At 41.0% G+C, this 23,498-nt stretch overlaps 1 protein-coding gene across 2 annotated transcripts in view; it reads right to left on the bottom strand.

The window, feature by feature from the left end:
• The window catches only part of CMTM8 (CKLF like MARVEL transmembrane domain containing 8), a 73,365-nt gene extending 52,256 nt beyond the window's left edge, over window positions 1-21,109 (bottom strand). Inside the window, exons 1-2 of one of the 2 annotated variants that reach the window (XM_081073391.1) lie at window positions 20,700-21,109; window positions 20,192-20,396 (exon numbers count right to left, since the gene is read on the bottom strand). In XM_081073391.1, coding sequence (XP_080929517.1) covers window positions 20,192-20,338 — 147 coding nt within the window. In that variant the 5' untranslated portion in view covers window positions 20,339-20,396; window positions 20,700-21,109. The remainder of the gene's footprint in view (window positions 1-20,191; window positions 20,397-20,699) is intronic. The other variant, XM_081073392.1, reaches the window with a different exon arrangement.
• Between the last annotated feature and the right edge of the window lie 2,389 nt (window positions 21,110-23,498).

Below are 23,498 nucleotides of genomic sequence, written 5' to 3'. Positions count from 1 at the left end.
AAGAAACATTAAAGGGACTTCTTTAAGAAGAAAAAAAAGATAAAAAATATAAATAATAAAATGGCAATAGCTACATATATATCAAAAATTACTTTAAGTGTAAGTGGGTAAAATGCTCCAATCAAAAGACATAGGAGGGCTGAATGGATAAGAAAACAAAACCCTTACATATGCTGTCTATAAGAGACTCATTTCAGATTGAAAGACACAGAGACTAAAAGTAAAGGGATGAAAAAAGATATTTCATGAAAATGGCAATAAAAAAAAATCTGGGGTAGCAATACTTATACCAGACAAAACAGACTTTAAAACAAAGGCTACAAGAGACAAAGAAGGACCCAGTAATTTCACTTCCCGGTATTTATCCAAAGAAACCCAAAATACTAATTCGAAAAGACATATACATCCTTATGTTCATTGCAGCACTATTTGCAATAGTCCAGATATAAAAGCAAACTAAGTGTCCATCAACAGATGAACAGATAAAGAAGTGGTATATGTATACAATGGAATATTACTCAGCCATGAAAAAGAATGAAATCTTGCCATCTGCAACAACATGGATGAACCTAGAGGGTATTATGCTAAGTGAAACAAGTCAGAGCAAGACAAATACTATATAATTTCACTTACGTGTGTAATCTAAAAAACAAAATAAATGAACAAACAAAACAGAAACAATGAAAGTGTGATACATGCAAGGTGCAGCAGCCATGGGGGGCAGAACCCCCCCAGCCTGTTTCCCTGGGCACTTGGCTGGCGGTAGTTGCCAGACTGCACAGGATCCCCCCTCACAGGCCTGTCTTAGCCCTCGGGGCTCACTCACCTGCTCCCTCCTGTTTTCTCAGGCTAGCCTTTCCCCCCCACTTCTATTTAAATGTAAGTGTATATTTGCGTGGGGGTTTACATATACCAACAAAGTTACTTCAAAACCCTCTTTAGAAAGTAATGGGCTATAAATAAAACACCCAGTGACTATTTACGAATGAGTGTCAGAAAAGATACCAAAGGCACCTCAACAATCTAGAGCACTGTTTTCTGGCCCTAAACTAACAATGTATTCAGGTCTCTGTGTAAATTGCCTTCATTTCTTTATTCCTCCTCAGGAGTAAATGCTCCAATCAAAAGACATAGGAGGAGTAAAAAGGCCCAGTTTACTCCTCAGGGTCTCTCTGATACTTCAGTTCTCAAAGTGGGGTGTGTGTGTACATGTGAGAAATACATGGAAGACGTTTTTGGTGTCAAGATAAATCCTGGGATCCAGAGATGGTAAATATCCTGCTGTGGAGGGACAGTCCCACGTAATGGTCACCTTCTAGGCCTGAAAAAAGTGCCCCGAGGAGAACAGCGCCACAGTTGACTCCCCCAGTACTGCTCCGCATGCTCCAGTGGGAGCACCAGGAAGGAAGCTAACTCCCCTACTGTGTGCAGGTCACTTACATACACCCACTATGCGTGGGAGCCTTGTGTCCACAAGTCTGCAGCTCCTCCAGAGAGCACAGCCTGGCTTTGCCGGCAGCAGTTCCCCACCGCGACCAGGAAAGTATCAGTCACACAGGAAGAGCTCAAGAGACTGTGGCTCAATCGAAAAGAAGAAATTCAAATGGCCTTCGCAATTAGCAAAGGTAGATGTCACAGATAAAACAACACAGACTGTCCCACGAGGGGAAAAGAGGAAAGAAAACTGCCATAACAAGAGAAAGAGCAGGCCTAGGGGACCATGTGCTGTCCCAAGGCACGGGACAAGGCTTTGTTTCTCAGCCTTTTTCCATGTTGCTCCCCACTCCCGAGAAACCTTTGCAAACATTGTTTTCCTAATGCTACCATCCATCCCACTCCTCCCTACATGAAATTTTGCTTTCTCTTAACAAACATTTATTTAGTGTCTATCACGTACAAGGTGCTATTTTAAGTCCTGGGGATATAATAATGAACAAAACAGTTTACTCTCAGAACATAGCTCACATTCTAGTGGGAGTGTCAGACCAAAAAAACAAGCAAAAGAAATGAATACATATGTCATCAGGTGGTCAGATGGTGATAAATGTTATGGAGAAAAATAAGGCAAGCATAAAGAGGCCAGAGTGGCTGGAGTGTCTGACCCAGGAGAAGAATAGGACATAGGGTCTTAGAGATTGTGCAGAATTTGACTCTTACTCGGAACGAGATGGGAAGTGGCAGATACCGTGTTTTCCCAAAAATAAGACCTACCCTGAAAATAAGCCCCAGTTAAGATCTCAGCCAGACAGACGCATTTAGTAGGTTATGACGATGTTCCAGAAGATGATATGACTGTATTTGAATAAATGTAGACTGTTTTACATGAAAAAATAAGACATCCCCTGAAAATATGCCCTAAGGCATCTTTTGAGGCAAATATGAATATAAGACCGGGTCTTCTTTTCGGGGAAACACGGTATGATACATCTTAGTAGGGTCTCTCTGGCTGCTCTGTTGAGAACAGACCAAGGGATGCGGGAGTGTGACTAGAGGCAGGGAGATCAGTCAAGAAGCGATTGTAAAAATAAGACAAGAGAGGACGTTAGTTTGGCTGAGGATGGCAATACTGAAGGCGGTGAGCATTGATAACATTCTGGGTAAATTTTTGAATTTTTTTCTAATATAACAAAATCACCATTATCACAGCTCAACAAAATTGACAATACTTAGTCAATAATCAAATATTCCTGATTGTCTCATAATTTTTTTTCACCATTTGCTTATTTCAATTGGTATCCAAATAGGATCCATATATTGTAACTGATTGACATTTATCTCTTAAGTCTCTTAATCTATAGGTTTCTCCTCCATTACTTTTTTCTTTTCTTTAAAATTTGTGGGTTTTTTTTGAGAATTGGGTCATTTGTCTCAGACATAGCCTGGATTTTGCTGACTGCACTGTCCTGGGTTCTTTTAACATTTCTCTGTCCTGCTTTTCCTGAAACTTGGTACGTAGTGTTGAGTTGTGACATACAAGAAGGCGAATCAGCATAGACAAATCTGGGATTTGGGGGAGAAGTCCAGGCTGGAGATAGACACTGGGAGTCATAGACATAGAGAGTTTAAATCCATGACTCTGGAGACCTCCGCGAGAATGAGGGTAGACAGACAAGACAAATGTTTGAAAGCTTGAGCGCTGACACACCCACGTTTAGAGTTGGGAGATGAGGAGGTACCAGGAAAGGAGATGAGGAACACATGCAGCAAGATAAGAGAGAACAAGTGTAGGACAGTAACCCCCAAAGTCAAGCAAAGAAAGTATTTAAAGAAGGAGAGAGCGGTCAGCTGTAGCAGTGCAGCCCATGGGTTCAGCAAGATGAGACTGAAAGTTTACCACTGGGTTGGGCAAAGCGGATATCACTGGGGACCTTGATCAGAAGTGGTTGGGTGGGTTAGTGTGAGTGGGTTCAAGAGTAAACTGGGTGAGAGGAATTAGGCAGGGAATATTATAATAACAAGTCTTTTAACAAGTTGTGTTGCTGCAAAGGGGAACAGAGAAAAAGAGGTGACAACGAAAGGCATATGTGACTTTGTGGGGAAATTGATTACATAGTATATTCTCCTCATGCAATTTTAATACCTCAGATATACTGTGCATCTATTTATGGACTTTATACGTTAAGAAAAGTCCATACTTTATACATTAAAAAAAGGAAGATTTTTTGCCCTCTCCCTCCTCCCACCAAGGGAGTTTCTGCCCCCTTGCAGGTAGCATTGCCTCCATTGAGAATCCATGTGCTAAAGTCACCAAAATATTATAAGAGAGAAGAATCTAGCTACCTGTCTCTTCCTACTTTCATTAATGTGCAATGAGTTCTTTTGCTGGCCAAGGGAAACGTTTTCAGGTATAGCCCCAGGAGGTATTCCAGGGAAAACAGAGATTATTGCTATCCTTCTACACAAAATCCTGCCAGGGTGGGGCCACAGGATCCTTCCATGTTCTGACTGCCATCATGAGCATCAGACCTCAGAGTCTTTCCCCATTCAGAGACAGGGGTTCCAGAATTATTTATTCCAGAAACAGCTGAGTGCAATGAATTAAGAGCCTATTCTTTGGAGTCAGAAAGACCTGGTTTGAACCTACCTCTGCCATTTCCTAGCTGTGAACATACAAGGTCACCACAACCTCTTTTAGCCTCAATTACCCTAGCTGTCAAATTGGATACGGGTAGTTCTGACTGTAGAAGGCACGTGGTTTTTTGTTTGTTTGTTTTTCTACCTGTTTTACCTCTCTTGAGAGACCTACTCTTTCTGCAATGGAGCTGTCGTATCAGCCCTGCGCAATTAGTACTTTGTCAAATGAAAGAAAAAGAAGTTTACCTTGTTTAAAGTCACTAATTTTGGTCTTTGTCACAAGATTCAAACATGTATCTCAACCAACACTCTTAAATGGAGATGGCAGCTATTTCTCGGCTCCAAAGGATTATTGTCATGAGGGTTTGTGGGCTCAATGTTATGCATTTGTCCAATTTTCCAAGAGAACATAGACATCTAGATCGTCTTATGTACAATATCTGACTTTTACATATTGGCAACTAATTCTGATTTTCAACACTATATAGGCCAACTAACTGGTCTGGGGGCCAGTCTCATCTGTTCCACGGGCTGCTCTGAAAGAAAGACGTTTCACTTGGACAACTAACATAACTCTAGGTGATAACAGTGACTACCTATTCAGAGTTCTGCAAGTTTGGGCAACGCAGCACAATCCCACAAACTCTCATCACCCTTAAATATAACAGCTCCATTCCCCTGGAAACCTGACTGCCCAAACCATGTCAGCAGCTGTGCCAACCATGGGGTCTCACCTGCCTGATACCTATTACACGGGCCTCCCTGGATACCAGTGGTCTTTACCAGGGCGAACACTGTCCTTTTCTTTCTTCTCTTCCTTCTCCTTCATCAGATTAAACAATTTCTCACGAGACAAGGATGGACAACAGTATCACCCATTTACGTAAAAACATCTATGGTGAAAAAGGCATCCCTCGGTTTCATATGGAGGATCTGGCAGTCTCACCAAACAAGTTCATCCAGACAAACCACTCCTTGGAGAAGGAGTGGGAGGTGGTATAAGATGCACCAGATGCAACATCCAATGCTCATTTCGTGGAACCCATGCACGAGACAGGTTACCAGGAAACGGCCTAAGCGGCATTGGCACCGCAGGGCCCCGGCTTATACGCACTTCTAAAAAGCAAGCTCCTGTGTGATGCAACTTCAGCTCAGCCCATCTTTCTCCCCTGGCATGCAGGTGAAAGGTCTCTAGAAAAGTCCACGGTTAGCCACAGGCAATACTCTAATTACCAGCAGGGCAGTAACTCCATCAAGGTGTTGCTCATACAGGTTCAAACCACACGCTATCCTCACAAGGCGATACCAAGATAAGAGAAATACCATGGCATTGCTGTTGCACAAGTAGCACAATGAACAGAATAAAGGCAATCATGTTATAGAAAAGGAAGCTCCTATTTATCACACCGTCTGCCCTCTAGGAGCTGGCTCTTGGTCCAGCATGGAACCTTCACTGGGGTGAGATCATTCAAGTTAGGAAACAGGAGCCAGAGAGACTTTCTCTGCACAACAGAGGGTGAAAGATTTGGAGGTAAGGACGTTGAGTAATCCAAGAGGGGAGGTGACAAGACAAAACAAAACAAGAGGGGGAGGAGAATGGTGTGGGAGGTCTGTTTCCATTCTCCAAGATCCTCTGCGCCCATCTCTGGTCAATAACTAAAACCAACCCAGCACTCGGGCAAGTGGGCTTCTTAATGGACATTGAAGATGAAACGACTGTGATTCAAGCTTTTCAAGTATCTCAAGAGACAGCAAACACGAGCACCCACTCCCATCTGAGCTCCCTTTCCACAGGCAAGTAGCTAAGCCAGCCTGGTATTAACCAGTGACCTAGTTAACTGAGCTTTGGTCTTTCACCTTCACTAAATCAACCTTATCACATAAAGGGAGGTTTAAAAAAATCCAGCATTAGCGTCCCAGGGCAGTGCGAACATAAGCTCGTGATGTGCAATGTGAATGAACAGGAAAACAGCTCAAGATTCAGGTCACAGTTAAAGGAATCTTAGACATGATTTCCAAAGTATAAACTAGTAGAATATTAAATACAGCTATTACAGATCTCCTTAAACATCTCCAATTCTAAGGGAATTTATGGGCCTGTGAATCCAGAAGAAAGCCTAAACCTCAAAGCACACAGACTTGTTTTTCACTAAAGTAAACCTAAAGCTGAAGTGAGATTAGCTGAAAAGGCCTCAATATTTCCTCCTCTTGACAGCCCTGTGCAGGATCAGGTAACAGAACTGCTTTCTATCTTTAAAGGATGTTATCTGAGAATGCCCCTTCAATTCTGCTCAGGGTCTGGTGCTTCAAATCAAGTTTTTCTTTTTCTAAAGTGATCTCTGATAACTGCCAATCCTTGATTAGTGTAGATTTCTTGTTGCATCCTTTAAAACCCCAATTTAAAGATTTCTGGGGGCGGCCGGATGGCTCAGTTAGCGCGAGCTCTTAACAACAAGGTTGCCGGTTCAATTCCCATATGAGATGGTGGGCTGCGCCCCCTGAAACTAAAGATTGAAAACGGTGACTGGACTTGGAGCTGAGCTGTGCCCAGACAATGACTTGGAGCTGAGGGGCCCTGGAGAAACACACTGTTCCCCAATATTCTCCAAGAAAATTAAGAAAAACAAAAAAAGATAATTAACTTACAAATGCAGTTTAAAATGTTGGAGGAAATCAGATTAAAAAAAGAAAAGATTTCTGTCCTGCCTCAAGTCCTTTCTGGAAATAAGGCAGGTTATAAATCAACAATAAAGACATCTTTCTCCTCTGAATTATTTCCCCCCAGAAAGTGGCACCTCTTATAATTAGATTTTAGAAAGGGTAAGGCAAGATAAGAAGCAAGGTCAGAGCTTTGCATGTTTTCCAAAACGGGCCATTAAACTCAGACCTCTGGAAAATGGACCCACCCCATGGCTTTTTAGACCTTCTTTGAACAAAATCTACACAGGAACATAAATCGATGGGATCTTTCCACTACATACTGGGTAATATGATTCTGGGAGGTTTTGCTAGAAACTCAGCCTACAGCCAGTTCTTCCAACCCTACCAAAATTTTTGGAAGCCATATAAGCCTCTTGCTGATTCAACTAGCTAGAGTGGATGTTGTCATCTGCAACTGAACTTTGACCAAGCCAATGAATATCCTGCCTTCCCATAAAAGGGAGATTCTACTGGGATGGTTACCATGAATCTCACGGGTGGGTATGGAAGAGGGAGAAGCAATCAAATGGGATTTGTTTCACCTTGCATTCCACAAGGGTGTGGTTGACCCTTTGTCATATGATTTAGGAACGGTCTACTCTAATCATGGCATAACTAGAAATGGAAATGAAAGAAGGGATTCCCCAAAACCTGTGAGATAATAAATGTGAAAATTCATTTAGTTTTAAATGAAAATTAATGGTAACATACTCATCTAAGGAAAATTACTGCCATCTTCCTGGGAATAGCTCTAGTCATTAATCTTGGGGGGGGGGGGAAGAGAGAAAAAAAACTGTATTTGGATCTGTTAAATTTTAGATTTAAGTCTGTGAAATGAATAAAGGATCAAAGGCCTATAAGAAATAAAAGCCTCTTGAATTTCAGCTCAAATCTGAAAATTTGAGTTTTTTAAAAACTAACCTTCAGTATCTTTCTAAGTATATATATTTTTGTCTTACATCCTATCATTGATCATTTGTTTAAATAAAAATAGAAAGGTGCAATACCACTATATTCTATTAACAGATGACAGACACTAGTTCTGGTGCACAATAACTATTCAATACATATGAACCATTGAGGAGGTTTCTTCTTAGGAACTAAAGTAGTGTAAACCCCTATTCCAAAATTTAATCTATGTGTTATATAATAATCCAATCAAAAGTCAATATAATTTGACAGAGGAGAGGGGATACAAAAGTATATGACTTTAACAAAGTCCTAAAAGTTATGGCGGGGTGGTTTACCCTATTAGATATTAAAATGTATCCTAGAACTACAGATGATAAAACATGGGAACAAAGACTGGAATAGACTAGAAAGTACAGAGTTGAACCCAAGTAGATACAAGAATTAAGTAAAAAAAGGAAGCAATCCAGATTGGTGAATGAAGAATAAATTTATCAATATATTATGTTGGGACAACTGAGTAGGTATTCGGACACAAAGTTAGAGCCTGATTTTATACCCTATACTAAAACAAATTTCAATATTAAGGTTAAATATTAAAAAGTATTTAAAAATACAGGTTAAATATTAATGTTTAATTAATTATATTTAGTTTTGCTGATGAGGTAGTACTTTCTAAGCATGACACCAAATATAGGGGAAAAAATGACTGATAGATTTGAATATAAAGTTTAGATGTTTAAGTGAAAGTAAGGCATAATAGGCTGGAAGAATATTTGCAACACAGAAAGTCAATATTCCTTATATACATTAAAAATACTGGTAAGTGAATAATGAAACAGCTAAACATCTCTTTCAAGGTAGCTGACTAGACTGTATGTTCACCTCTTCACGTTCCCGAAATCTCACTGAAATGACAAAAGAAAAACCAGAAAAACTAAAAAACAAAACAAAACAAAACACCAAACTAAAACACTACCCAAAACCCACAAATAAATTAAAAATGCACAGTAGTGCTGAGAATCTAAAAGAGCACCCTGGAGTAGTGAGGGATTCCTGGGCAGCATGTAGGAACAAACTAATGATAAGTAAGCAATGGGATTTCCAGTCTTCAGGAAAATAGAGGACCTATCAAAAAAGTGAGATTCCAAGCAGACCCTAAGAAAACTCCACAGATTAGAGGTAACAACAGAAGTTAGAGAAGCAATGAGCCAAAGGTAATCTGCTAAGGAATAAATTTAAATCCTTAGAAGCTGTCAAATAATTTTCACACCATCCCCATCCAGCAGTTACTTTTGGAAATAGCTCCCAAATAAAGCTTTAAGGCTGCTAGATGCTTCAATAAGGTATGGGAAAGTCCATGCAGCTACAGTACTCGCAACGTCTCCCCTCTCCAAAACACACACACACACAAACACATAAACACACACACACGTATTTCCTTTCCTCTGAAAAAAACACTAGATGCAGGTCAGGTGATAAAAACTTGCATTCATTGCCAGGGCTCAGTGATTCTCAAGTAGGTTGAGCAAACACTCCAAGTGAGGGCTCAATAATCTTTTACTCCTAATCACATCAACCGGAAGCTGCAGTAGAATTACCTTTTGTGGTAGTAAAATTGCCTTTCACAACCCTTTTCACTCCAATAGAACAACAACATTCCACCCATAATTTTTTGCCACATTCTCATGGATAATATAACGTACAAGGCATCATTTATGCAAGGTCACAGTGAACGTAATGCACAATCCCAAATGTATCAGGCCTGTCTAGGGTCTACCTACCAACTAGTCTCTTATTAAACAACACCGGATGCTAGAAGACAATGAAGCAATATCTTCAAGGAATTAATGAAAAGAAAATTTAAAATTCACAATTCTTTTATTATTCAAGTATGAAGTTAAAAGAAAGATGTTTCTAGATGTGCAAGGATTCAAAAAGTTTACTACCTTTAAACCCTTTCTAAAATAATTACTCAAGGAGGTACCTTGAAACTGAAAAATAAAAGACACAAAAAATAATAGTATGAAAAAATTTAAATGTATAATTAAGTCTAAATAATTGTTTGGTAATATGGGTGGGAAGCTTAGGACAATTGGCAAGAAATAATTCATAAAAAACTGTCAACAAAACAACATCCAGCCTAAGAGAAAGCTTGTAAGAGTTTATTTGAGCCAAACTGATAACAAGCAGTCTCAAGGGATTGAGAAAATGCTCCGAAAAATGGCCGTTTTGCATTTTATTTTATACATTAGAATCAAAGGAGGAAGGTTACATGAAATCCATTGGTTGTAGATTATGGGGGTGGGAGAAGGCAAAGCGGAGAAATCTCTGGGATTGGATAAAAAGCAAAATAGAGAGACACACACTTCTTTCCCACTGGTGGATACAAGATAGTCAATAGCATTTTACAGCATAGAGAGATGGTATTTGGGGAACAACGTAACAATGAGGGATTTTGTAGTTTCCTGCTCTGGTGTGGTGTGTTCTGCCCCCTGGGGGGTCCGGAAAAAGGGATTACTCTGACATTCCAAGGGTATGTTATCTTAGCTGCAAAAAGACAACAGATAGGCTCACTTAAGGTAAAGATTGACCTTTGTCAAGGAAGCTACAGGCCAAGGATGTGACTTCCGGCCATGGTCTACCTTAGTTATAAATTTTTATGTTCACGCCATCCTATGTGGTTATTTTCAGTCTCCTGAGCTTGCCAGGTTTAACATGTGGCCCCTTTTCCGTCCACAAAACCATTTTTTAAAAAAAGTAGTCCAGGGATTGTAAAATGGTACATGCACTCTGGAAAACAGTGTGGCAGTTTCTCAAATGGTTAAATGCACAGTTACCACATGATCCAGTGATTCCACTCCTAGGAATACATCCAAGATAAATGAAAATTTATGTCCACACAAAAAACTTGCACATGAATGTTCTTAGTGACATTACTAACAATAGGTGAAAGGTGGAATCAACCCAAATGTCCATAAACTCACGACTGGATAGATAAAATGTGGTATAGCCCCATTTATTATTATTTTATTGCCATGTAATTATTTGACAATTAAAAAGTACTGATACATGCTACAACATGGATGAACCTTGAAAACATTATGCTAAGTAAAAGCAGTTAGTCACAAAAGGTCACATATTGTAAGATCCACTTATATGAAATGTCCCAAATAGGCAAATTTTTGAGAGAGAGAATGTAGGTTAGTGGTTGCCAAGGGCTGGAGGGGAGTGGTTGTTAAGAAATTAAGAATGACTGCTAATGGGTATGGGGTTTCTTTTTGGGATGATGAAAATATTCTAAAATTGATATTTTACATAAGACTCATCTGGAAAAAACTTAGGACTTCAAGAGCATAAAATTACCTAAATACAGAGATTCAATATTCCTAGGTGGTAAACTTCAATATCATAAGGACATCTCCTCAAATTGCATAAACTTAATGCAATTTCAAAGATGGAAAGGGGTTTAAGGAGCATTGATTCTGAAAATCACCTATGTTAGTGCACTATACAAGAATAACAAATAAAGAAAAATTTGTATGACTTACGCTATTGGATTTTTAAATGCATGATAAAGCTATAGTAATTAAAAGGATCCGGAATTAACTCAGGAATAGAACAGAATAGGGTCAAGAAATAGTTATACATATAAGTGAATATGATACGATTAACGGTGAGATAACTAGATATCCATTTGGGGAAATTGGTGAAATTACATTCTTATCTTAAACACAAAAAAATAATTTATGATGATAAATATTCTTAACACTAAAAAATTTCTCCTATATTTTCTTGAAATATTTGTATAATCCTGAGGTTTGAAGCCATGTTCCAGCAAAGGAAACTCCAGAAGGCTAACAGTTTAGATTTCATGCAAATTAGAAACTTATTTTGATGAAAAATGTCATGAATGATGTTAACAAGTGACAGATGAGAAAATTAATACCTATCATATATGGTAAACATAGGCATCAACAAAAAAATCAAGATATTATTGAATGAAAAAAGTTGCAGAATGTATATATAATGCTCCTTCATGTATGTGTGTGTCTCATACTATGTGTGTATTTGCACATGTACAGAAGAAAAGGCTGGGAGACATGTGAATGGTTAAGCACATCAGGGAAGGTGGGATGGAGTGAAGGAGGTAGGTTAGCAGAGACAGTTTTCACTCTATTTGAAATTTATTTTTAGAATGAACACATTAATTTGCTGTAAGCTTCTTTAATTACATGAATGCATAAATAATTCTCATTAGAAAAACACTTAAACCATACAAAAATAGAAAGAGTTAAAACACAAACATCCCTATTCAAACACATTCCCCAAACCAACATTATTTCCCTCCTGGAAGGTAATATTCATTAAAGTTTTCTCTTCCTTTATACCTATAAAATTTTGTTTTAAAGAAAGAAAGAGCCCCATTTTTTCAAATGGGTAGAGGAAAAAACAGGCAGTTGCCAAAATAAGAAATAAATGACCAATAAGCATATTTAAAATATTCAACTTTAATAATCACAGAATGACAAATAAAAACAATTTGCTCTTTTTCACATGTCCAGGGCTCCCCTGAATATTAGCTGATGTTCTTTCTTACTAGTGTGTATCTATATCAAACATTTTTTTATGACTTTGACTGTCTCCCACGATAAAATTGGCAAATATTAAAAGAAAGCTTGTGTATTTGTAGAAACAAACCTTGTTACACACTGAAACACCAGTAAAGGGAATGCAAATTTGTATAAACCTTTCTGTACACGCTGGCATGAAAAGTCTTAAAAACACATATGCCAAAGTGCACGGGTGCACATACACACACCCATAAGAACCAATAAATGAGGTCAGCAAAGTTTTAGGATACAAGGTCAACGATACAGAACTCATTAGATTTCTATGATCTAACAATGAACAATCCAAAAGTGAAATTAAGGAAATAATTTCATTTACAATGGCATCAAAAAGAATAAAATACTTAGGAAAATTTACAAAAGAAATGTAAACATGTATGCTGAAAACTATGAAACACTGTTGAATGAAATTAGAGAGAACCTAAATAAATCGAAAGACATCCCATGTTTATGATTTAAAAAACTTAATTTTGTTAAGATGGCAGTGCTCCCCAAATTGATCTACAGATTCAATACAATCCATATTGAAATCCCAGCGGCCATTTTTTTTCAAAAGTTGACACTAAAAATTCAAAAGTTGATACTAAAATTCACATGGACTCAAACTCATAGGGACTCAGAATAGTCAAAATAAGTTTGAAAAAAGAGGAACAAATTTGGTGGACTCACACTTCTGATTTCAAAACGTTCTACAAAGTTACAGTAATTAGTACAGTATGGTATTGGCATAAGGACAGATATACAGACCAATGGAATAGAACTGGGAATCAAGAAATAAACCTTTATATTTCTGGTTATTTGATTTTCGAAAAGGGTGCCAATAAAATTCGATGGTAGAAAAAGAGTCTTTTCAACAAACAGTGCTGGGACAATTAGATATCTATATGGAAAAGAATGAATTTAGACCACTACTTTACACTACATACAAAAATTAACTCAAAATAAATCATAGACCTAAATGTAAGACATAAAACTATACAACTTTTAGAGAAAATATATGAGTAAATATTTGTGACCTTGGATTAGGCAAAATCTTCTTAGATATCAAAAGCACAAGCAAAAAAAGAAAAAAATACATTAAATTGGACTTTACCAAATTAAGAACATTTGCACTTCAAAGGATACCATTATATAAAGTGAAAAGACAACCTACGAAATGGAAGAAAAATATTTACAAATCATCTGTTTGATAAAGAACTTGTATTCAGAATATATAGAAAACGCTTACAACTGAACAATAAAAGAAATTAATGTAACTTTTCAATGGCAAAAGATTTGAATAGACATTTCTCCAAAGAAGATACACAAATGACCAAGAAGCACATGAAGAATTGCTAATCGTGACAGAAATACAAACCAAACCAAAATGAGATACCCCTTCACACCCAGTAGGATAACCAGGATCAAAAAGACAGACAATAACAAATCTTAGTGAGGATATAGAAAAACTGGAACCCTCATATGGCTGATGAGATTGCAAAGTAGGATAGCCACTTTGGAAACAGTCTAGCAGTGTCTCAAAATATTAAACAAGGAGTTACCATATGACCCAGCCATTCCATTCCTAGGTAAATGTCCTAGAGAATTAAAAACATATGTCCACATTAATTTGTACATGAAGGTTCACAGCAGCATTACTCATAATAGTCAAAATGTGGAAACAACCCAAATGTCCATCAAATATATCTATATCTAAATTGATCGATCGATATATAGACAGATATAGATATATATAGTTATCTATTGCAATGGAATATTATTTGCCAGTAAAAGGAAAAGAGTACTGATACACGGTATAGCATGGATGACCTTTGAAAACATCATGCTAAGTGAAAGAAGACAGAAAGGGTCACATGTGGTAGGATTCTATTTACGTGAAATGTCCAGAATTAATAAGTCGATAGAGACAGAAAGCCAATTAGTGGTTACCAACTGCCGAGGGAGGGGAAGAATGGGGAGGGACTGCTAAGGGGTATAGGGTTTCTTTTTGAGGGGACAAAAATGTTCTAAACTTAGATAGTGGTGATAGTTGTATAGCTCTGTGAATATCCTAAAAATCACTGCATTGTACACTTTAAAAAGATCAATTTCATAATATGAATATCTCAATAAAGCTGCTTTTAAAAAATGCATATGCCCAAACTCTATCCTAAATGGGGTGAATTTTACTGTATACCTCAATATACTTCAAACTTGACTTTTAAGAATATTCATATACCTTCTATTCAATTCTAAGTACTCATCCTTAGAAAACATTAAAGAACATCCAGAAAGATTTAGTTTCAAGGATGTTTGTTACAACCTAGTTAAAGGAAAGAAAGAAACATAAAGTGAACAGTAGGAGGCTGGATGTTTATGGAATACTATGTGGCTATTAAGAATGTTATAAGAAATTAATCATTGATGAGGAAAGGTAATTTATCAGGTCTCAGCAGGAAACAAGGCACATTCAGACTCGGTGACCTGAGCAGAGTTTAATAAAGGTGTTATTTAGTTTAAAGCAGGGTGTTTAAAGCAGGGTGTTGGAAAACCCAAGTGATAGCCCAGTACCTGACAATAGTAAGCACGTGGGAGAGTACAGTTATCAGAGCCAGAGGAAATAGCTGTGTGGAGAGGGCTGCCAGATAGCCCACCTTCCATGGATGACACAGGCACTCTGCTGATGCCCAGCAGGGAGGAATCCTGGGGAATGAATACCCAGACCCTGCTCTCCTCTCACCCTATAGCCTCCTGTGGGTGTCACTTTTGGATGAATCCAGTGGGACATCAGAGGGAAGCCCTTGAGACATTGTATGCATGGGTGATGGAAGGTGGAGAGTCGATCTCAGGAACAAAAGGAAGATATCCAGCAGAAATGGCCATAGCAGTGAAAAAAAAAGGTGTAAGCAAAAAGTAGTTTGCAAGTGACTGCATTTAAAAAAATTACAGATAGGCCTGGCCCCATGGCTCAGGCGGTTAGAGCTCCATGCACCTAACTCCGAAGGCTGCCGGTTGGATTCCCACAGGGGCCAGTGGGCTCTCAACCACAAGGCTGCAGGTTCAACTCCTGGAGTCTCACAAGGGATGGTGGGCAGCGTCCCCTGCAACTAAGATTGAATACGGCACCTTAAGCTGAGCTGCCTCCAGATGGCTCAGTTGGTTGGAGTGCATCCTCTCAACCACAAGGTTGCCGGTTCCGACTCTCTTGGGCTGTGCCCCCTGCAACTAGAAAACGGCAACTGGACCTGGAGTTGAGCTGTGCCCTCCACAACTACGAATGAAAGGACAACTTGAAGCTGAATGGCATCCTCCACAACTAAGATTGAAAGGACAACAACTTGGGGGGGAAAAAAGGCCTGGAAGTACATACTGTTCCCCAATAAAGTCCTTCCCCAATAAAATCTTAAAAAAAAAAAAAATTACAGATAAATAACATAGAACCACTTGGGACATTCTGGAATGGTTTATTCCAACAGGTAAACGGTGCTTCAGAGTTCCTTAACCACGGTGCTGCTGGCAACTGATGACGCCATTCTTCATTGTTGGGGACTGTCCTATGCACTTCAAGACATTTAGCATCCCTGGCCCCTCCGGCGCGAAACACCGGGAGAAACTCCAGGCATTACAACAACCAATTAAAAAAAAAATCCTACCCACTCCCAGACATGGAGTTGTACCACGCCTGTTAGCAACTTCTGTGGGGGCTAGAATTACATTTTTTTTCTTACCCGCATTTTTCTAATTTTTCTACAAAGACTAGGTATTGTTTTTGTGAAATGGAAACTATGTTCACCCTTTTTTTAAAAAAAACTCAACAAATAGAATATTTAGATTCCAGTTCGCGGTAAACCCTGTTCGTCCTTCCCCAGCTAAGTTTGCTCATGACAGTAAGTAGATGAAAGCTGATCTAGCATTATCACAGGAATGCTGTAATTCATTTCCAAATTACCAATAACAGTTAACAGGAAGGGTGCAGTTAACGCAGTTTTGGATATATCGTTTTTATTCTTCAAGTACTCATGATGGTTATGAGATCATAGCACCCTACAAATCACAGGTCAAGTACTGGAGTGCTTCTAGCTTGTTATAAAACGTCAAAAGGAAGGAAACGACTACAATTTGGTTTCAACACGATATTACATTGGCAAGGCCGAGAGTGTTGTTAGTAGGTGACCTACTATCGCTCACCCCAGTGAGAAAGCCAGCGCAAAGGATTTTGACAACAAATTTGGGGAAACAATTGTGTTTTGTTCTCTATTATTTCATTTCCCCTAGGTTCAAGCAGGAAGTCAGGTTCTTAGTAAATCTGTCTCAGTATTTTCTTTTTTCAAGGCAGAAAAGTAACATTCTTCTGGGGGGGGGGGTCTATCTTAATCTCAGGGCTGGGACAGCAATAGTTTGAAACTTGCCTCTTTCCCCACCCCCAGATAAGAATCAGTGGTACCATATTCCATTACATCCAAGAAAACAACCATTGTAAGCTGCATCCTGATTCAGATATTAAAATATGAACAAAAAAGTATCTTAGAATTAATAAAACATAGTACATCAGTTAAGGTGATCCTTAACATTTTTAATTTTAAGAGTTCTTCTAATTTAAAACATTTTTTTTTTTTTTTTAGTTTAATAGGCTCACACTACTGATGACAGTTTAAACCAGTACAACTGTGGGGAAAGATAATTTCTGAATATGTAACAAAACACTTAAATTTGTGCACCCTTTGCCACAATTCTATTATAAGGACCTTTGCCTTATAAAAATCACTGGACAAATGGGGAAAGAGGGACAAACAAGTAAGATTGCTATAGCACAGGCTAGTAAAACCTAGGAATATGCTAGTAAAACCTAGGAACATACCAGTAAAACCTAGGAACATGCTACTTTTAAAATAGAAAACTGAGGAAATCAAAACAGTACTTCCTTGTGACAGAAAACAATAACAAAGCGAGAGATCCCAGACCCTGGAAAAATGCTCATGGTATGGTAAGTGAACACAACAGGTTACAAATCCAAGAAAAAAATTATGAGAAAATACGTGCATAGAAAAAAAAAAGTATAAAAGGAGTTTCAGAAAAAACAGAAAAACGCAAAGACAAAAATAAAAATTCTAAAATCATCTTAAAAACAAGTTAGTTTCCTGATCGAGAGAACATACCAAGTCCCTAGTATAACGGAAGAAAACGGACTCATATGAAGGCATATCACTGTGATATTACAGAAGAAAGATGATTCGATAGGTTTCCAGAAGAAAAAGGTTCAAGGAATGGAATAAATATGGCATTTGATATGTTGCTTCCCAATAATGGCATCAGTTTTGGCTCAAATAAACTCTTAAAAAGAAGTTAAAAATTAAAAAATTAAAAAGAAGAATTGCAACATATATTTTTTAAAAAACAATCAGAATAACTCTAAGACAATAGAGGAATACTTTTAAAATTCTGAAGAAAAACAATTTCTAATCTAACATTCTTTACCCAAACTGTTAATTATGTATAGTAGTTGAATCAAGACATTTTGAAAGATGCAAATCTCGATTTACACACGCATCCTTTCTTCCTAGACTATTAGAGGCTGTGTGTTCTCCCAGAGGAAGGCAAGACAGGGAGGACACTGGTAAGCAGGGGATCCAACCGAGGAGAGGGAGGCAGAGAATCTCCAGAGTGATGGTGCAGGACCCCGGGCCATCAGAGGTGCCCAAGAGAAGCAGGCCAGGTAGGAGCAGATAAGAGGATCCCACAGAGGGTGGGTCATGAGGATGACCTTAATAGAATACTTGATGTCTCTCAGTTTTCCCGACAGATTTAGACAATTAAGGTAAAATTAGTGACTAAATATCTGGAGAACTAAAATATGGAAAAAGAGAGAATTACTAACTCCAGGGAAAACATGAAATTGGACAGGAAAGGAAAAGAGCTCATAGACTACTCAGTGGCTCAATGTCCTAAGGTCAACACTTGATACTGATCTAATCAAAAATATAGTGGGAGACAGGAAGGGTACAATAGGGGTGGGAAAGAGGTTGTCCAAGACAGCCCAAGCCTCATCTGTCAGAGTAGGAGGAAGCTAATGGATAGCACCTACAATTGGAAAAAAACATTATCAAGAAATAGCATTAGCAGCACATTATTTAGAGCTCTAAGAGACTTGAATGTAGGTACCTCTAGGTATGGAGGTGGTGAGGGACTTATATTTCTGCCTATAGGACTCTATAAACATGTGCATACATAGCTCCGTCAAAAAATAAACACTCAGTTAAAGGGGTAATAAGGGTAATTTTTCTGACATTCCCCCCCCCCCGTGTTTTTCAAAAAATTTAAATCTAAAATCTAAAAGGATACATGCCAATATATCAATAGTGGTTATTTCTAGTGATGGGATTGTGGGCCGTTTACATTTTCCCTTCACTTTTCTATTTTCTGAAAAAGTGTGGAACATAAAACATATGGATCATAAATCAGAAAACTAAAGGCCTTTTCCTTTATCCCTGGTTGAAATCCACTGCAGGGTAGAGGCTCCATCTGTGTCATTTCAGCTTCTGTTTGCTGATGGGGCTGGGGAGCCTGGCAACTCCTTCATTCACACTGCAAATATTTGTTGAATTCCTATAAGCCAGGCCCTGCAAGGTGATTCTTATCTCTCAGCTTTTTATGGGGTCTTCTGAAGTCCTTAATACCAGCAGAGGGAACCAGCTGGGGGAGGTGCGAAGCCAACATTTGTCAAACTTCACCTGCACTGGAACTTCCTGGGATGAATCCCTAGGTCTGGGGTGGGGTCTGAGACTCTGGGGGAGCAAGTAAGCTTACTTCACATGTTTCACTCAAGATTTCTCAAAGTCTTCAGTCATCTTTGCACCATCATGGCTCCATTCTCTACCCCGCTATGTGCCAGATTTCCTTTCCACAAATGTTTAAAGGAAAAGCATGTGAGATATGGTAGAAGTGGCACCAGTTAAGTCAGTTAGAAGTGATGCCATTAGCAGGTAAAAGCAGGCCTGCAGAGACAGTCAGGCCTGGGTTTGAATCCCAGCTCCACCACCTCCCTGTGTGACTTACTTCCTCTCTCTATCCCTCAGTTTCTTCACATGCAAAGTGGGATAATAATTAAAGTCACCTTCACACTGTAGGGTTGTTGTGTGGATTATATGAGGGCACAAAGGCATCGAAAGGGCTTGATGAGCCCCTGGTACATGATGAAGACTCATTAAACAGTGGCCACCACTTTCTCAGACATGAAGGACTGGCTGGGGATTCTCTGGAAAGCACTTGACCTCTCAGCTTCCCTGTCCTCCTATGCAGAGGAGAAAGCACATGCCTGGCTTCCTCCCCAGGCATATTCAGAGCCTAAACCAGGATGTGCCACACCACCAGGCAGGAGTCCATTTGAACCTCAGAGGTGGAGACCCTTAGATTTTATTCGGTACACGTTTCCTGATTCACCTCAATTTTACTACCAGGAAGACAATTACGAAAAGGAACAAATCCTCGCTTGTCTTTTGATCTTTGGAAAGCTTTGCTGTAGGGAGCAGGCCATTCACGTGGAGATTAGGTAAAGGAAACACCAGGTGTTCATGACACTCATTAACACAAACGCCATGCCCACCAAGAATCCTGCTCCTAGGATACGCCGCGCCCACGGACGGGGCCCCCAGCAAGTTGGGTTTCTCCCCTAAAAGACATCCCCAGGGTCACGAGCCTCTTACCCCAGAGATCCCAACGTGTTTGGACCTCATTCAGAGAGGTGCTCTCTGAGTTTGGCACTTTGGGAAGGAGGGAGAGGCTGAGCAAACAGGGTTCCTTGGAAGCACGTCAGCGGATCTGAGTTGGCTCCCAGCCCAAGAGCACGCGCGGGGGACCGTCCGCGCCCCCGCCTCCCCGCGCCCCGCCGGGTGGGCACTCACGATCTCCGCCACGATGAGGAGTCCGGGCACGGTGCGGAGGAACTCCCGGTCGTAGGCGAAGCTGCTGCTGCTGGTGGAGAAGTTCTCCGCGAAGGAGCTGGCGGTGGTGGTGACGGTTCGCGGGTGGGCGCGCTGCGGCTCCTCCATCGTCGCGCCTCGGCCAGGCTGGCACCTCCTCGGGGACCTCCAGCGCGTCCCGGGGACCCTGGTGAGGGGGAGGGGAGCGCGGCTGGAGCGGGGAGGGAGGCGCGCGCGGGGCGCCTCCCTGGGCCGGACCTGTCGCGGCGCGTGGCCTGTGGTGCACGGCAGCCCCTGCTTTCCCGAGCGCGGGCTCTAGGGCGGCCCTAGGGCCGGAGAGGAGGAGGAGACCGGGAGAGGGGAGGCCGCCGACGGCCGAGGCAGGCGGCGGAGGCAGGGAGGAGGGGAGGGGGCGTGGAGAGGGGCGGGCGCGCGGCGCGCGGGGGTGGGACGGTCCCGCAGAGGAGCCGCGGGCGGGCAGCCTCCTCACCTGTGGCCCGGGACAGATAAGACCGACACAGCGCCGATTAGCCCCCAGGGTCGCCAGGCGGGCTGCGCGGAGGAGGGGGCGCGGGGTCCCGGCCGCCTGCTGCCCCTCTGCGGAGCCCTGGCCTCCGTCAGGCTCCGCCTCCCTTGGGCGGGCAGCCGCTGCTGACCTGTCTCCTTCCACCTGACGGCCGCCGCGGCTTGAGGGGCCCTTAGGGATACCAAGGCCTCCAGGAATGAGGTCTCTGCGCCGCGATCGAGGCGGGGGGTGGGGTGGTGACGCGCTAGCGAGAAAGAGCGGCGGGAACTCCGACCCGACCGGACCTTAGACCCGAGATCGATGCGAGGCTGTCAGGACTTTCCAGGAGACCGCCCGAGCCTCTCCCCCGCCCGCTGTGGCCGCCACCACAGCCCGGCGTTATTTCCTGCCCCTCCTGTCGGGAACAATGTGAGGAACCGACTTAATCGCTGGGCTTGGAGAGCGAGACGCCTCCAGGAGCACGCAGCGGCGGCATCCCGGGGAGCCGCGGAGCCGAGGTGGCGGCTCCTGGCCGGAGACAGGAGTGGGGTGATGGTTAGGGTTCCTGGTCGAGATGGATCAGTGTGACCATCCCGTCACCCTCTGAAGGAAATGTTTGGAAAAAGGCTCAGAAGGTACGGGTTGTGCAAAATGAAGTTTATGACACTCGGGCTGTGTTTTTCTGGGCTGGGGCAGGGGATGAGGGAGCCCGTTTAGTGAGACCCCAGTTCCAACACGGAGGCGCTAGCATTTCTCAGCTGTATGACAGTGAGCAAGCGACTCCACCTTTCTCGACCTCAGTTGTACCATCTGTAAAATGCAGGCTTAGAAAGATGGACCTCTCCCCCAAAAGAGTATGTCCTGGGTGGTCCCTCCTGTTTTGTGAGAGGATGTCAAGAAACAAATTTTACTCTGAAACCACCAAAGGGAAAGGAAATAATCCTTGGTCACAAATTGAGGTTTGCTTTGGGGTCATAGGGAAGGCATTCCCTCTGATCCGTTCCAAGACAGGTTAAAAAAAAAAAAAAAAAAAAGAGGTCAGAACTGACATTTTATCCACACTATTCTATCAGTTGAACTGAGAAGAAAGCAAAATCTACAGTCTGATAAAACAAGGAATTAGTTTTTTTTAAGTCTAGGGCCTAGCGGGAAGTACCACGGGAGTAGAAGTTAAGGCTTCAAAAGCATTACAAAGATAAAGGTTTGGTGGAAATTCTACCCCATGAGCATTGGCTAAGCACTTTGGACGAGTGGGCAAATATAACAAAAATTAAAATACAGCACTTTCCCATCGAGCAGCAGTTCTCAAAGTATGGTTCCTGGATCTGTGCCACCAGCCTCACCTGGAAAATTGTCAGAAATGCAACCTCTCAAGCCCCACCTCCGACCCACTGCGTCAAAACTCTGAGGAAAGAGCCCAGGAAGCTGTGTTTGAACAAGCCTTCCAAGAGATGCTAATACCTATACTTACACTCTGAGAGCTACCGGTTTAGAGAAACCAATAATGTAGCTAGGGAAATAAGAGACACACATGAAATGGTGCCTATGGCATCAGTCATGACATTTAGGGAATACAGGAAGACAGGAAGGAAGTCTAGACGACACTATTTCTGTAATATAAAGGACAATTCCTTCTCAAAAAACCCTTGCAGCCAGATGGATTTATATATATATATATATATATATATATATATATATATATATGTATTTCAATATGTATTGTATAAATATATTTTAGGAAGGTAAAATGTACATACATCATATACTGCATAACACCCTTAGTGAGGTCTGGAACGGCACTTTAATCAAATACACTGATTTTTTGCAATGAAAATATAAGAATGATACGTGTGTTTGAGTTATCTGTTGCAAAGTAATAAACACTCCTCAAACATTAGTGGTTTAAAATGACAACTGTCTTACCTGCTGGTGAATCTGTGGGTCAGGAATTTGTGCAGGACTTGGCTGGCAGTCTGCTCTGTGTGGTATTGGTTAGAGTCATTTACTCAGCTGCTTTCAGCTGGTGGCTGCGCAGGCCTAGAAAATTCGACAAGGCTTCACTCACATTCTGGCCCTTCAGTGCACCTCCACCTCTTTCTTTCCATGAAGCTTAGGCTTCCTCATAGCATGGCGGGGCTCAATGTAGTTGAGTGGACTTCTACATGGTACCTGGTTTGCAAGAGGGAACATTCCAAAAGGGACAAAAGTAGAAGCTGCAGCTCTCGTAAGGGCCAATTTTGAAACCTACACAGCATCATTCTGGCCACATTCTATGGGTCAAAGCCAGGGACAAGGGCAACCTAGATTCAAACAGGGGAAATAGATACCACCTCTGGATGAGAGGAGCCGAAAAGAATTGTGGCCGTCTTTTTATTCATGAAATGGGATAAATAAAGACAATAAATAGCTTCACATCCGTTTACATGAGGTTGTTCTACCAAATAAATTGTCTTGCGAACTTGAGAGGAAACTCTTGGTTTTCAGCTTTTTAGATTTCAGAATTACAAAGAAGCAGTGGTACACTGGTTGTTGACAAATTGTCTGCTCCTTTTCAACTCCTGCCTAAATCTTCTGCCTGAAATACTCTTGATTGGTGTTCATTCCTCCAATGACATATTTATCCAATTCACCCTCCATCTTCCTGCAAGAATTATTGTCCTGAAACCCCAGGCTCAAATCTGGGCTAACATCCCACTGTACATAGTGTAAAAGCCTCTATAAAGTGATTGAATCTCTTCTCAGCTCTTTTCCCAACCTCTCTAAATGTTTCCCGTTCCAACCCCA

The sequence above is a fragment of the Rhinolophus hipposideros genome (assembly GCF_964194185.1).
Source record: "Rhinolophus hipposideros genome assembly, chromosome: 14".
NCBI classification, from domain to species: Eukaryota; Metazoa; Chordata; class Mammalia; order Chiroptera; family Rhinolophidae; genus Rhinolophus; species Rhinolophus hipposideros.
Note: the sequence above shows the minus strand (reverse complement) of the source record. Positions and strands in the feature narration are given on the sequence as shown.